The 16,124-nt window shown below is 41.0% G+C and overlaps 1 protein-coding gene across 4 annotated transcripts in view; it reads left to right on the forward strand.

Moving 5' to 3' along the window:
* The window catches only part of CSNK1A1 (casein kinase 1 alpha 1), a 33,536-nt gene extending 17,718 nt beyond the window's left edge, over nucleotides 1-15,818 (forward strand). For 2 of the 4 annotated variants that reach the window (XM_050311880.1, XM_050311882.1), the window contains 6 exons: nucleotides 2,541-2,680; nucleotides 5,609-5,687; nucleotides 6,689-6,763; nucleotides 8,153-8,259; nucleotides 9,137-9,285; nucleotides 14,305-15,818. In XM_050311880.1, coding sequence (XP_050167837.1) covers nucleotides 2,541-2,680; nucleotides 5,609-5,687; nucleotides 6,689-6,763; nucleotides 8,153-8,259; nucleotides 9,137-9,285; nucleotides 14,305-14,312 — 558 coding nt within the window. In that variant the 3' untranslated portion in view covers nucleotides 14,313-15,818. The remainder of the gene's footprint in view (nucleotides 1-2,540; nucleotides 2,681-5,608; nucleotides 5,688-6,688; nucleotides 6,764-8,152; nucleotides 8,260-9,136; nucleotides 9,286-14,304) is intronic. The other 2 variants (XM_050311881.1, XM_050311883.1) reach the window with 1 other exon arrangement.
* Nucleotides 15,819-16,124: the final 306 nt, after the last annotated feature.

A 16,124-nucleotide genomic window follows, 5' to 3' on the forward strand; every position in this document is an offset into this window, starting at 1 on the left:
GATAGGGCTAAATGTACGTGCTTGATTTCAGGTGCAGGTTTGATTTTTGGCCTTTGAAAGTCAAAGGCGATCTACTGAATGTGTTGAAGGATAGACATGCCGCCCTGGTGAAAATATCAGGGCTCCTGCTTGCCTTCCCGAAGGGTTCCTGCAGTGTTTGTGGATGCACGTGGAGAAGTTCTGTTGTTTCTTCAGCCAGACTCCTTCCTGTACAGTTTTTGTTCAAGATCTCCCCAAATGTGTAATGACGACTAATGTTTTCATCTATTGAGCTCCTAAAATGAAACTACTCAAACAAACTGTATCTTAGAGAAGCATGAGCTTATCTTGTAGTGTTGAATGTGGTCTTTCTTCAAGAAAAGATGGATTGGAGAGAAAGGAAGACATACGCCAGTTGGTAGCAGGACAGCTGGAAATTGCTGAATATGAATCATAGCTCAGAAGTTTGGCCATAGAATTGTTCTGTAGCTTTCCACAATAGTCCCTATGGATTAAATCCCAGGCAGATAGCTGCTGTACACAAGCTGACAGCCTTCTGTTGTCTGCTTCTGAAACTTTCTTATCAGAGGCAGAGACTTTGATCTGCTTGTCTAGTTGCTCTTGGCAAAAATTGTGCCCTACTTCTCCAGTTTCCTGCTGATAGTGCAACAAACAGAGTTCAGGTGGTATGAGGTTATCTGTGGGAATACGTCTGTTCTGCTGACTGGCATCGGGACGTTCTGTGCTCCTCCAAACCGGGCTGTGTCTTCTGCCTTAAAGCTTACTCCTTTGCCTTCTGCCCATATAGAGGGAAATACAGAATCATCCTGAGCAAGGGAACAGATTAAACCTCCCCAGGGAAATTGGTGCTGTAAAATAGTACTCAGTTATTTGACCAGCATAAAGCAGGTCTGTGTTGTGGACCAAATCAGTAAATAAGGGATTGCACTCGAGCTCAGGCTTTGCTTCTATGGAAATGGCATTTGCAGTGTAGTAATCACATAAAGCTTTACACTGTCTGCTCTGGGAACTCTGTATCAAGTATTTCTTGGTGTATCAAATTATTTCCTGGTAGCTCGAGAACATGTCCATGCTCACCTCTAGTGGCAGCTGTGGTGGGTGCAACAAAGCCAAGACCCCCACTTTGCTGAGCTGTCTAAGCAGTGTAGTTGTTTGAAAAAGTTGGGTTTATGGCCTCTTGCTCAAAGCATTCTGGCTTCCAAGGTGACTTGCACCAGAACAGCACAGATAGAACTGCTGTGCCTTGTATTTTCATATAAATCATGGCAAGACCCCAGGTTTTCTACTCCAACACCAGTAGTTAAGAGGTTTTTAGCTTCTCTTCTCCCTGTCTATACTGTCTTCTTGCACCAGAATTCTAAAACATCACTACTGTGCAATTCAGAAACTTTCAGTCTTTCAGTATCTTGGATACTTCCATGTTGAGTGTCACTGTGTAATTCACAGCACTTCTAGTGTGCCAGAGTGACCCTTTGTTGCAGACTTGGTACACCTGCATGTAGTCTCCAGTTTGCTTTTAAAGCATCTTCTTTTCTCTAATCAGCTTTAAGCTGATACTGAGTTGCTTATTACTGAGACTTTATCGAACTTTAAATGTCTTCTTTCAGTCACATCCTTCCCTCACTCAAGTTACTTTTGCAGCATTCATTAATCTGTAGGGGTTGTAGTCCTTGATCCTGTAGCCTTAATCCAGACTTGGATTCAGGAGCTCATAATGTGTAGCTTGAAGACTGATGCTAGAGTTTGAAACGTTCCTTAGGTAACTTCTGCCTCAGCTTTTTTTTTTGCCTAGTCCAGAAGTCTTGTGAGAAGGTACTGTCTGCATTAACCCTTGTGGGTGGGCTGGCTGTGTCAGTTTACTGATAGTGAGGTGTTGGTAAATACCAAATCATTGGTCAAACTTGGTTGTTAGAAACCCAAATTAGATTCCATTACGAGACTCCAGCTTCCTGGCTGTTACAAAATCGTTACTGACTGTCATGCTGCTGTGATAGTGTCTGGGGAGTCTTACTGAGCAAAGAGCTCAGAGCAAGATGTCTTGTTTGCTGTTGAAGGTTTTGGCCTCACGCTCTGCAAAATGGTCGCTGTTCCTTGAGACAGGAGGTTGCAGGATTTGCATCATGTGCATTTAGCTGCTGAGCTGCCATTAACTCTGTGTGTGTGACCTGCTCCAGTGCCAGTGGGGTTTCTGGGGTGCTTTCACCATGCCAGTTCCTTTCTCAGCTGTGCACTATAGTCATCGAGCTCATGTGATAGGAACTGCAGTAGTAATATAAAATAGTTGTAGAACTAAGATGCAGATGCTGAGTAGCACAATCTAATCTATTCAGTGGATTGAGAAAAGGCTTGAACTAATTCACTATTAAGTTTTTAACTGACTAGTTAAAGCTGGTTGTGCCTCTGCACTGTTACTTTGCTTCTTTTAACTGTAGGCTGTTACGTTGTCTTGGGTGTCTTAAAATGTAGCTAATGCTCAGTAAAAGAAATTGGGAGTTTTTTGAATCGTATAGGAATATAACCTGTTTTCATTTTTCTTTAAGTTATTCCTTATTGACTTTGGTTTGGCCAAAAAGTACCGGGACAACAGGACAAGGCAACACATACCATACAGAGAAGACAAAAATCTCACTGGCACAGCTCGATATGCCAGCATCAATGCACATCTTGGCATTGAGCAGAGGTGAGTGCAAGATTCATGCTGTGCTTTGGAGGCAGCAAGGTGATCTCTGCAAGCTTCTCAAGTGTCTGAACTAGTTTTATATGAATAAGTGTATCCACCCTTTTGCAAGTGTTTTTCTTTTTGGCTGCCTGTGCAAGGGTAAGGGAAAAAACCAAGCACCTAATTTGCTTCTTGAAGAGACTCTGTGTCTTGCAGACATGAGGTGGATGTTGTGCATACTGTTTCGGCTTTTTAAAGGCTAAGGCATACTTTGATGTGGATCTGTTGGAGGACCTTCACAAAGGTGCACTTTGCTGATGTGTTGGTACCTGTTGACACCACTATTGCCTGGCTTGAGATGGCTTTCTGTACCCGGAGTGTTCTAAAGCTGATGTCCTGTTTTCTCACTCTCTTCAAGTCTGTAAATTATTATTTCTCCTTTTGCCTGCAAGCAAGACTTAAATATCTCCACTCAAGCTGTATTTTAGTTTCTAGTATAGTCACAGTCATGTGTCTGTATGTATGTACAAATATAGGTGTGTGTGATATATATGTTTGAGCTTTGGTTAATAATTTTTTATCATCTGGATCAAAAATATACTGCTCCTACAATATCCCAGCAGTGGTTCAGTGGAGAGAGCACTTTGAGTTGGTTGGAAGTGTTAGGTACTCAAGAGATATTAAAGGGATGGCTCTTCTCTTCCTTACCTATGTACCTAAATATTTTAATATACAAGTGCTTTAGTGTGGCTTTACTACGTGATACTGAGGTCACTTGGTTGGTTAAAACTTCATGAATGTCTGTGGCTGTGACCTTCATTTTAATCAAGATAGAAACAACAGAATTTCTAGTGGTCAACTTCAGCAGAACATGCAACCCAAAAATACTTGGTGCTTTAAAATGCTCCATGTTCTTCTTTGCTTTAATTTCCTTAAGGGTATTTTACTGCCTGTCAGTGTCATTATTTAAGCCTACTTGACATGTGGGTCAAGGAGAGTAAATGACAGGTGTAATTTCTGAAGTAAGTGCATTTCATAGATCCCAAACAGCTCTGGTAAGGGAATAGCTGTGCAAGCACCTGAGACCGAATGAGGGATTTGAAAAGGATTGTTGCTTTTGTATTTAATTGGAGGTCGTATACCATATCTGTTGCTAATGTGAAATCTGTAATGATTAAAAACGTAGCTTAGTACGTGCTAAAAGCTGCTAAACTGTCTAGATCAAGCCCAGTGGTGAGACAAGTAATAAATTCCTGTAATCAGGAGAAACCAGTTCTGAAGTTTAGGGCAGAATATTACAGCTGTTAGTCCTGTGCTTTTATCTGTTGCAGAACATGTTTTCCTGTCGGTAGTGACGGCTGTGCTCAAGGAGCTGTTTGCAGTGTTATCCATTTTAGTAATGGAGAGTGTTGTCCTGTTTTCCAAAGCCTGAAAATCACTTTTATGAATATATGCTCAAATTTAATGTACCCCTTAGTGATGTGCAAAACTGTTTCCTACAACAGAATCATGACATTAAACATTGGAACAATGAGCTGGATGGGGGATGGAGACTATTCATGCCTTGGCTTCTGAATTATCACTGCCTTTTCAGGAAACGTAATTTTATGTCGTGGCCCCATACAGGTTCCCTGAATCCTGTTCATGATTAAAATCTGCATTTCTAATAGAAGTAGCAAGTTTTGCAGGCTGGAGTTTGTGGTCTCAGTATAATTTTTTGTCCCTCTGTCTTTGTCTGTGGTGTCATGTTGCAGCTGAGATGATCTCAGAGCGAGCTGCTGTTGAGAGGAGGGAACCAATCCGCTCTTCCCTGATCCATTAGTGATTTTTTTGCCTTGTGATAAAAGCTTTAGAGAGTGAAGGTGATCTTCTTCTGGGATAGCTTCCTGAACTGGTTCCCCAGAGGGTTAGAGAGTTGACTCACCATTTAAATCCTTTTATTGCAGATCTGAGTGGCAGAGCAGCAGCAATATCCACCAGGTTCTCTCCATGAGGGAGCTGGGAGGAGAAAAATAAGTTATGTTTCTGTCTCATGTTAAATAGATGTCAGCTGCAGAGGGGCAGTCAGGAAGAATCTGATTTTACCACAGCTGGGAAGAGGCAACTACGCCAAGAGGAAAAAATCGTGGAGTGTGTTTTCCACTTCAGTGAACTGTACTAGTCTTAGCACTCAATGAAAGCTGTGTAGCAAAGCACGATGGTATTCATTGGGCTGACGTGGGGAGCTGGAGCATGTGCAGAAAACATTTGAAGCCTTTACATGAGAGTTGGTTTGCAAGTTCTCAGCGAAGTCTGTGTGTGGGTCACTTTGGAGTTCTCCAGCTGCCCCAAAACAGGCTTCTTGTGGGAAGAAAGCAGAGGCACCTCTCAGATTGACGCACGCACATTTCAATATTGCTTGTTTTTTTAAAAAAAAAGCAGAAACAATTCAGAGTATTTTCACAGAAGTGAAGGAAGGACTGTGCCCTTTTGGGGCTGGATGGTCAGGGTTGATCTTCCCTGAGACAAGATTCAGGGAAAAATCTTCCTTAAGGAAGTTAAGGCTCACATGTATCTCTTTCTTCTAATGCATTCCATAGTTCCTACAAGAAAAGCTTCTGTTTCTACCCAAGCTACTTCATAAAGCAGGAAAGACATTTATTGTTTCTTTTTCTTTAATTTTCCAAAGTTTTTCTTTCCCAAATTCACATAAGTGCAGATTGAAAGAACACACAATACTAACTGAGTATTCTTGCTTGAAAAAGGATCCGCTTCTGCTGGGGAAGACTTTTTACAGTGGAATCGTGAGCACCTCAGTGCTTTAGCTGTGCTAGAAAGAGACCTTTGCATCAAAGCTTAGATTTTATCTCTTTATTTTTTAATTTAAATTTTTGAATGCTTGCACTATTTGGGATAAAGTGTGAAATGCCAAAATTTGTAATTCCTTGTGTATTTCCTCTTTTTCTGCAGTCGTCGGGATGACATGGAGTCTCTAGGCTATGTATTGATGTACTTTAACAGAACCAGTCTGCCTTGGCAAGGATTAAAGGTAGGTTGTGTTGCCTTTTTTTTTTTTTTCTTTTTCTCCCCCCCCTCTGCCTTTTTTTTTTTTTTTTTTTTTTTTCATGTTTGAGTATCATGCTTCCATCTGCTGATCAGGATAGGTGGATTTATATAATGTTTAGCTTCAGTTACACAAAGCAGCTTTTCCCAAAGCATGATATTTATAGAATGTGGATTCTGCCTCTCGCGCAGAAGGCAAAATGTGTATTGTTTGACTGTCTTAAAATTTATGCTAAACAATAGCTTATGTCATCTTTGCCAATTATTATTGTCCTGTTGTAGTCTGAGGGCCTTCTGGGAAATAGAAAATAACATTGTTAGTGGCTTTTTGAGTTGCTGTAGAGAGCATGGAAATAATCTCTTGCCTGGCAAGTTCAGCCTCAGTGGTATCTTCAGTCCAGGTTATGGCACCACTGAGTGATTATCCAGTATTTCCATGTATGGGAGCCAACTACAAGCATGGCAGATATTTCTGTTATATAGACTTCAGTGATTTGTTTCCATGTTTTAATTGTTTTTCCTCCTCCATATGAGAGTTTTGAAACTCCAGTGGTGTTGCAGCTGCAAGTTTTCTAAAACGGTAGCAGCTTGTGAGGCACTGGAGCTCTTCAGCTGCAAATGAATGTAAGGGGTGCTTACTGAAACACCAGGCAGCCCTGAATGGGGCACTGAGTGGGAATTAATACAAATTTGGCAAATGTAAATGCAAGTCTGGTCTGTTTAATGGACAAAAGCAGCAGCTAGAACTACACGAGCTGTGCCATGTGATGGAAGCATTAGACTGCGACAAATGGTATTAAACTGTGTCCAAATCTTAATACCAGATTGACCTTCATTCTCTTTGCAATAAGTGTGTGGGACTTGGAGATTTCACATGAAATACTTATGGTTGACCAAAGGATTTTTGTCATTTTTTTTTTTTACTGCTGTCCTTGTTAATCCAGTGTTGCACAATATCTCTTATATTGTGACCTACATGTTCCACAGGCTGCAACAAAGAAGCAAAAGTATGAAAAGATTAGTGAAAAGAAAATGTCCACTCCTGTTGAGGTTTTGTGTAAGGTAAGAGTTTCCAAGTGATGTCATACTGTGAAATGGAAATTCTTTTATTGTTTGTTTTGTTGTTTGTGGATTTTTTCTAAACTAAAGCCAGTGTATTAGTCTCACGTGGCATTTGCTGCTGAATAATATTCTCTGGCAGGCACTGGGTGCCTTGTGTTTGGCCACCCAGCTAGACTGTGAATATGTGTAACAGGGCAGGCATTTGCTGCTGCTTCTTGGCATAGTTTGTGCCACCATCATTCAGGTCTTGCTGACTGCTGGCTGTGCAAGCTCTCCAGCTCTCTTAGGTCAGGCTTGTTCTGTTCTTCAGCTTCTACAGTGGAAGCTCTATGTGTGTAAATAGAAGTAAATAAATAACCAAGGTGGAGCTGTCTGGCTTGCCCATATACACTTTTTTCTGCCTCTTCAAGATTGTTCATGTTGTCTACTCTAACTCAAGTAGAGGATGCAGTGGAATTGGATGCAGGTGAGCTTATAGAGCCATGCTGCAGAATGATGTTTTTCAAGTATTGTCCTTTGGGTCTTAAGATTTGTCTTGCACTGTGGCAGCCACATGCTTGTTAACAAAGGTCCTTGAGAACATGGGGTAGTTTCTGCACATCAGACAGCAGCACCAAGGATTGCACTTTCTGCACATATCCATACCCTTAGTCTGATAATATCTTTCAAAGTGTTGAACTGTTCATAGAATCATAAAATAGTTTGGGTTGGAAGGCACCTTAAAGATCACCTTCTTCCACCCCACTGCAGGGACAAGGACACCTTTCACTAGGCCAGGTTGTTCTAAGCCCCCTCTAAACTGGCCTTAAACACTTCCAGGGGTGCTGTACCCTGTATTTTCTTTACATGCTATTGCCTGTTTTCAGGTAGGCTTTAATATGGCATTAAGTGTATAAAAGTGTAAACCAGGAAATCTTTGAAAGAGGTTTTCATGATTTAAGTTGTCACACTTAGTTCCATTAACTGATCTTGTCTCTAGTATGCTAAAGTAAATTATCAAGGAAACAAGAGTGGAATCTCTTCTGAGGCAGTTACCACCTATTTTTTTAGGGACTTAGTTAACAAGAACAAGGTTTAATTAGGATGAACTAAGTGCTTTATAAGTAAGTATGTTGAAGGTGTTGGTAGCAGAGAAGTTGTGATTGCAAAACATGCATCAGGTAACAATTTTGGGGAAGGAATGTGTACCTGGGGGTCCTGCTGATCAAATCCACTTTCTGAAATACAGAATTACATTAATAACTAGAGGTGAAGTGGTATTAATTTACAAATCTTCAGCCAGTTTTTCTCCGCTATTATAGAAGAAAGCACATTTTTTTGCCTTCTTATAAGGGTTATTAGAAGCTTTTTGCTGCAAGCCATGGCTTGATTAACACTGTTGATTTACAGGGATTCCCTGCAGAATTTGCCATGTATCTGAACTACTGTCGTGGCCTGCGCTTTGAAGAGGCACCAGATTACATGTATCTGAGGCAATTATTCCGTATTCTTTTCAGGTCAGTCTCAAAGTGGAAAAGTACAGAAATTTGTCAGGGCTTTAGTAGTTGGGAACTGCTCTGTGGGACTTGCACTGCAGAGAACAGCTCCGTATGTGTGTGGTGTAGGAAGTTCTTCGGGTCCTTTCTTTCCTTTCAGAGTTTGAAAAACTGTTTAAATGACCTGAAGAACATGTTCAATGTTAAATATTCAATGTTAAACATAAAGGAAAAAGATTCTCTTGCTTTTGCATTGTGTGATGTAACCACTAATGGTAGAGGGTTGAGCCCATGCTTTAAGTTCTGTTGCAAGTAGCTTAAAAAATTGACCCCTTGTAAAAGTCTGAAGGTTTTTATGTTTGGAAATTGGTGGTGGGACTAGCACTGGTGCCCTGGAGGTGGATTTCAGTGGAGAGGAATAGTGCTGCTTCATTGAGCTTGTTAGAGCAACCAGAACATAAACTCAGCCTTGTGAAGTGAAGAGCATCTGTCAAAAGGAGAGCTGGTACTGATCTCTCGAGTCTCCCTCCAGGTGCCTGGAATCCAAAGCAGTTTCTATTCAGTGATGTACAATACTGCAGTCTCTCCTTAAAATTATATATATTAAAAAAAGCTCAGAACCTCAGTGCAGGCAGTGGGTAGGGAGGGTTGGGAGGAAGTGCTGCTTCCACAAGTGCAGACCTTTGTGTAACCAGTGAGGAAACGCTGCTGGATGGTTTTCGGGTTTGCTGCAAGAATCCCTTTAAGTTAGTAATACTTAGCATTTCTATACCATTCATAATCTCTAAAGCAGCTTACAAAAAGAGTTATCCTCTAGTTCTGGGATTTCAGGGAAGGCTTGGTATTAGCAATAAGGAAGCCATGATGTGTTACAGTAAAATATTTCCCTCTTTTTTAGGACCTTGAACCACCAATATGACTACACATTCGACTGGACAATGTTAAAGCAGAAAGCAGCACAGCAGGCAGCCTCTTCCAGTGGGCAGGGGCAGCAGGCCCAAACCCCCACAGGCAAGCAAACTGACAAATCCAAGAGTAACATGAAAGGTTAGTAGCCAAGAACCAAGTGACGTTACAGGAAAAAAAAAATTTACACTAATTTGGACAATGTCGGCAATTTAAGTGTTAGATCAAGGAGGTGGTTTAAAAAACGTATTTGGCTGTTAAATTAAAAAACAAAACCAAAAGACGTCCTTGGAGAATTTGACTACTAACTTTATACCAAAATGTCCTTGTTATTCATATCATTTCTTCTGGGGATGTTGGGTCATTTTAACCACTGCATCTTTTGCTCCTGCATTAACCACTTTCCAAAAACAAGAAACTGACTTGGTGTTGGGAATGTGACATTTTTATTTATTTTTATTTATATATACATATATATATTTATATATATATAAATATATAACGCAATCCAAAATCCTAGACCTAACACTTCTTAAGGGATAATTCTCATTAACTAGGCAAGGATCTAGAGACTTTGGGTTCTGTTCTGTGGCAGCTGGTAAAGTGCTGTGGGTTTGCTTCTGTTCTGTATGCCTCAAACACGGGAAACAGAAAATTGTGAGTGATCTGGCTTCCTCCAGGGGGTTTACGTTGAGACATTTGGTCCAGAGTTAAAAGCAGGGACCAGTGAGCTCAGAATGTCTTGTCTAAATCAAGCAGTAAGCCCAAAGTGCTGTGGACTGCCAAGTCACAATTTTCTGAGGTATCTGGGTGCTCTGGGGTGGGGCTTCAGGTTTCTTGATGATTTGAAATGTTTCTAGGTTATGGTTTCAAAGGGAAATGTTGTGACACGTTCAGGATGTAATTGTGTAATAACTGAAAACTGAGTTCTGAAAAAGCAGATCCCAATTTTTTTCCACACGGTCTAGAAGCTTTTAAAATACTTTTTTTGTGATGTAAATCCGCTAGTGCTGGTAAGTCATTGAGATGAAACTGCCACAGCTAGTGACTGCTACAATCTCGTAATGAAACCAATTCCTCAAGCTGAGCTGTCGATAAAATTAAAGTTAACAAGATTGTACGAGTGAGACCAGAAAAGCAAGGTCTAAGTTCTGTACTGAGGCACTGCTAGTTCTTACTGCTCTTCAGTGCATCTTCTCTGTCATTTTTATATATATAAAATTATATCTTCAGCTAACATGACAGACTTGGAAGTCAAAGAAACGCAGGAGTGTTTACAATAAATGTATCAAAACATTGTTTTTCATGTATTGTGGCAGCATTTGAACCTTACCAGGTGTCTTTAGTCAAAATAGCTATCCAAAAACATAACACTTCAGCCAGAAAAAAAATGAAGTAGTAAAATACCTGCTGCTCTTCCCGAGATCAAAAAAAAAAAAAAAAAATTCATAGGATGCATTAAATGTCAGACTTTCCAGGCTGTTTGGCTGCAGCTGACAGGTGTTCCAGCACTGAAGGCTGCAAACCAGTTCCTTCAGCTGCAGCACCAGGATGTGGCAGACTGGGTGATTAAGCATCTGGGCTTAGGTTGCTTGCTGCAATACAGAAGCTCTGACTGAAGTCCAGAACCCAGCCCAGTTTGGGGTGTGGAGAGGTTGGTTGTTAGAGCAGAAGATAATCTGAGAAAAAATGCACATTCTTCACAACAGCTTGAGCTTAAAGTGAAGGGCTTGCAGGAGGTGATGATCTCTAAGTGGAATCTGCCCTGAAAATGAAGTTGGGCGCTCGTGCAATACTGTTTCACTCAGATATTCTGAGGTTTAGTGTGCTGCTCTCCTGGCTCAGCCTGTCTCTGACCAAGTGCTGTGTGTAAGGCAAGAAAAGGTCATTAAAATTATTATCTGCCTCCACCTTGTAGTGGTGCTTTGGTGCCAGAGTGCAAAGCTGAGCTGACTGACAGGCAGGAGGAGCAGGGAAGCTGCCTTACCATAGAGCCTTAGAGACCATTTCTGTTTCCTCATGGACATTGCTTATCACACCGTCCTTTGGGAACGAGACCCATTGCTGTAGCTATGGTGAAGTCCCTGGGTTTTTAGCAGAATTTCATTGGCTCTTGCAGGGAGTAGCAGCCTTTTAAGGGAATTTCTTCTCTTTCCTCCTCATCCTGAAGAAAGGCTTGTGATCTTTGAATTGATCAAGCTGTAATGTCAGCAGAGCATTTAAGAGCTTGGCAAACATCTGAAGACTTTTCTTCAGATGCTTAATCTCTTCATCAAAGTGAAGATTCTAGATTTCTAAAATCCTACATGCCATTTTGTGTGGAATGTTGTCTATTAATGAAGACTGTTTTGAACCCAAAAAAACTAAGCTTAAGGAGGAATCTGCGTGGCTTATGTGTTCCTGTCACATTGGAGATTAATGAAATACTTGGTTATTTTTTCCAAAGTTCAGTTAAATTCTCTTGTAGCAAAACCCAGTGTGGAAGTGGCTTAAAAGGCTTTGTGGTATCAGATTCTACCCTTCTGATAACCATATCCAGTTCAACTAGAGTCCTAGAAACAGCAATTTACAGATGCATTTCTTTATTAAGTGCAAATACTATTCAAGATGTGCATCAGGGAATGGTGGTCAGACAATGTCCAGATGTTTGCTCATTTACAGGTGCTCTTGGCTTCCTTAACTCAGCTCCATGTTAAATCATTTCTGAGTCCTGTAGGTTATTCAGGATCAATATTCTGTCTTGTTCCAGAGTAACCTGTTCTGTCCGTGGCCTTTTTTCTCTTCTATTTTTTCCCCCCGTCCCTCTCTGGAACTCTGTGCAGTGTCTTTTGTGACAGCAAGATCAGCTGGTTTTGAACTTGGGAGAGGTGAACTGTTGGAATAACTCAGCTTCTCTGCTGACTCAAGGAAGTTTGGCTCTTGCTCTCTTGACAGCGTTGTTCAGGTGTGATTTGTAACAGTGCTTACAGTCAGCTTTCCTCAATCATAAAACTGACTCAGGCAGTCAATCTCCAGGATAAAGTCTACCAGTTCCCTTTGTGAGAGGTGTTTTTAGTTCGTGTCAGTGGAGAGTTCTGTGAGCCTGTCAGCAGTGCCCATTAGCATTCGCTGGACGCCTGTGGTCGTGGCAGGATTTCTCAGCACAGACTGTTAGTTCTCTACTTGAGAATTAGCCAGTCGACAACTAAATATTTTCACTGCTTGTCTAGAGAAATAGAGAACAGACAAAGCTTGAGAGCTTCAAGTTGAGGAGCTTGTTAGGGTATGACAGGACAGTTGCTGTTCCTCATCGATCAGATCTGCAGCTCTGATGGTAATAAAGCAATTTGAGTATCCCTCACGTAGCACAGAGATTATCGAAGTTTTGGGTAACAGCCCAGAGAGGGACAAGGAGTGATGAATGCGCAGGATTGAGCTGGCCCTGTCTGTAGTGAAGATCTGTTAAAGAGATGCCAACAAACTCTTCGGCACGTTCTTCATACCAGCAGTGATCCATGTGCTCCATGAGTGTCTCTATTTCATGTGACAGCTGTGGTTGGGCTGTGTCTTAACAGGACTTGGAAGGGATGTTGAGAGTTGGTTCCAGTTCCCTGTTACTTTCTCTAGCTGTAGATGGACCTTCTCTTGCTTGTAATACCTTGAAGTTGAGATATTCTAACAAATAGCAGCGTATAGTTTGTTAGCACATCCTTTGTCCTCAGGTTCAGGGTCCCATTTTTCATTGGAAAGATTCAGGTTTCTAAAGCAATGAGTTGATCTTTTTCTTTCCACACTCCTCCTTTGTTGACTTAGTTTTGGCTGTTTGGATGGAGAAAGTGGTTCAAATGATGAATCAGTGTTCGCTGCCGAGCACACTGAATGGAAAAACAGTGTAACTCTTGGTTGTATGCATCAAGTAAGGGTTAGGGAACTGAGCAATCACTAGGGTTTCTGTGGGAATTTGCAGTCAAGTGGGAATGGCTGTCTTAATTCTGGTGCAGGACTTTTTTTTTTTTTTTCGTATGACCAGTGCTGGATCAAGAGAATTGTCCTTCAGTGCATTAAGATTCAAACAAAGCTGTTGAACCTCTTCAAAATGACCTGTAGCCTGTTACGGAAGAGTTAAAGCTGTTTTCTGGGTGCTGTCCAGATACATTTTGGATAGAATGTCAGGCTATTAAGACTTGTTTGCACTTGCTTCTCTCTGGATGACAGCACAAGCTATAGCTGAGGTCAGCTTTGTCTGTATTTTACTGTGAAGAGATTTCTGTTGCAAAAACTCAGAGGTGTTGCTCAGCTGAATTCATCCATGGACAGACCATCCTTTCTGGAGGGCATCCAGAACGGAAACTCGCTTGGCAAAGTGATCTTCGGTTGAGACTCCTGTTACCTCTGTAAAGCACAACACTGCCACCTGAGTCGCCAGGAATGAGCATGAAGGGAAGACTGGCTTAGCTTGCAGTAACTGGTTCTTGGAGATCTGTGTGAATTCCTTCACTCTCCCTATCCCACAGTGTCTCGAACTTGTCATTTGGAATGCTGAACATTAAGAGAATTGTTCTTGATGCCCCACCTACCCCGTCATGTGAGTTTTCACTTGTCCTTCCAAGGACCAGAGGTGCGCTGGGTCCCTGGTCACTGTCACAGGTTCAGGTTTCTATTTTGGCTGCCCAGAGCATGGTGCATGTGGTGACACCAGTTACTGTAAGGTAAGTCATTCCCGTGGCTCTCCCTTCTGTCCGTGTGACAGTGCCGTGCTGTGTCTCTGAAGAGCACCCTGCAGTCAGATGACAGTTTGACATTCAGGGATATAAACATGAGACACTGCAGACAAGTAGAAAACAATCCTATGAAATTACATCCTGTTTCCTAGTGGCAATAACACGTCTTGTTTTCAAACTGTTGGTCTGAATTCCCTCTTGAGGAATGTGGCATCCAGCTGGTGCATAAGCCTGTTTTCCAGTGCCAGCAGTAGGTGTGAGCGAGAGGTGCTCGTTTGAACTAAAGGGTGTTGGTAAATATCATTACCTTCGGAAATGGACGCCAGGAACTCTGCAATTCCGAGATGGAGCAGCATTTTCCCCTTTGAATGACCATAACTGATGTTTAATTCTCCTGCTGTGAAGGCTGTTTCTCATTTTCATCCCGTATCAGTAAGTTGCCCTTGTCTTTATCTTGCAGGTTTCTGAGCATGGCGAGGATGGGACAAAGCAGAGCAGATTGGAGCAGGACTTGTCACTCCCCAAATCCTAGAAATTTTAGTTCATACGTACACTTGCCAGTGGCTGTGGGCAACCATTTACTTGGTGTAAAGAACTTAATATCAGTATAAACTGGCTCTGGGCAGTGTCAGTGATGCTGCACTTTGAGTTGTAGCAGCTGTAATTGTGAATATTACTGAGATAGTGAAACATGGTGTCCAGTTTTCTATTGCATTTTTTTCAAGTGGAAAAGTTAACTAATGGTTGACACACAAGTGGAGAAAATTGTGCATATGCCAATTTTTGTTACCTTTTTACTTTGAACTACACTGCTTATGAGATCTCATTGTTTTGGAAGAATGGCATGAACAGTCTTCGGCAACAGTTGTGATAATTGTAAATGCTCACAATTGTGCACTCTTTTCTGGTTATTCCTCCCTGGGTTTTGAAAGTTGTACACTTAAAACATTCTTAAAGTTGTTGGCTTCTATGTGCAACATACCAAGCCAGCTGACATGGTAGTAACCAAAGATTCCAGTTTTTAAGCATATGAAAGACTCTGCCTGCTTACCTGTGCTAGAAATAACAGCATCTAAAGTGAAGACTTAAGAGAAACTTAGCGACTACTAGATAATCTTTAGGACTCTGCATTAACTCTATAATGTTCTTGGTAAAAGGAAAAACAGCATATTTGTCACGAAATTTAGTTAACATCTTACAACTGAACCTGTATGTAAGTTGCTTAGATAAATGTAATCACTGTAAACATCTATATGATCTGGGATTTTGTTTTTATTTTGAAGCGGGAGCTTTTTTGTTTACAAGTTCATTAAAAACTAAAAAACTGTTTCTGTAAGGAAATGAAATTTTTTTAATTTGCCTTGTTAATTCAGTTTAAGAAATTTACATTACCCTGTTTTTAAACCAAGTTTTGAGGCCATTTGTTAAGCAAAAGAAGTCATATTTCTTTCTAAATCATTTTAGATTTAGTGTTGTAACTCTTCCTCATTTTGTTTTTAAATAAATTTTGTATTTTTTCCTTGAGGGGGAAGGGGCAGTCTTGCATTTTTATAACTTGTTGTTTGAGACCAGCCCTCTATTGTAAGATTGGATTTTTTTAAAATGAAGTGGCATCTTTTGCAGACCCGGTATTGGCAGCCTCCGAGCATCGCCATGTCGTGCATCGGCTGGACTGACTTGTGATTGCTAGTTTTGAGAAAAATTTGAATGGTTTGAGAATTTGGATGGTTTTAAACCAAGGCATTTTCTTTCAAGTTCTTGTGAAGTGGATATGACCAGATTTACTCTTGTTCTTGGGGGCAGCCTCGCACCACGCAGAGTTCACATTGGTTACTGCCCCAGGCTGTCTTCCTTCTCACTCCTATTCTAGCCCAGCTGAAAGAAAGAAATACTTTTATTGCTGGTAATTCTTTAACAGTGTAATTTATTCCTTTATAGCATGTCAGAATAAATTAAAAAAATGTCTGAAAATGATGCTGCCAGATGCCTATTGTGTAAATGTTGTTTGTATGTTTGCTTTTTAGACAGTTCTCACACATGTAGCAGAGTTCCTGCTCACAGTTCATATTTTTACTGTTTGAAAAGGTCTTTCTTTCATTTTGGAAACCATTTCTTCAGGATCTTAACACACTGTGCACTCTCAGCCGTCCCGGAGTGGTGATCTGGATCAAGGTTCCCTGTGGTCACTGTGTGCTTCCTTTAGGAGAAGGAGGTGCCCTGAGATGTGAAACTTTAGTGGAGAAACATTATGTGCTAATAAACATTTGTATAGATAATCTG

Source organism: Myiozetetes cayanensis, unplaced genomic scaffold (assembly GCF_022539395.1).
Source record: "Myiozetetes cayanensis isolate MyiCay16 unplaced genomic scaffold, myiCay2020 scf17, whole genome shotgun sequence".
Classification (NCBI taxonomy): Eukaryota; Metazoa; Chordata; class Aves; order Passeriformes; family Tyrannidae; genus Myiozetetes; species Myiozetetes cayanensis.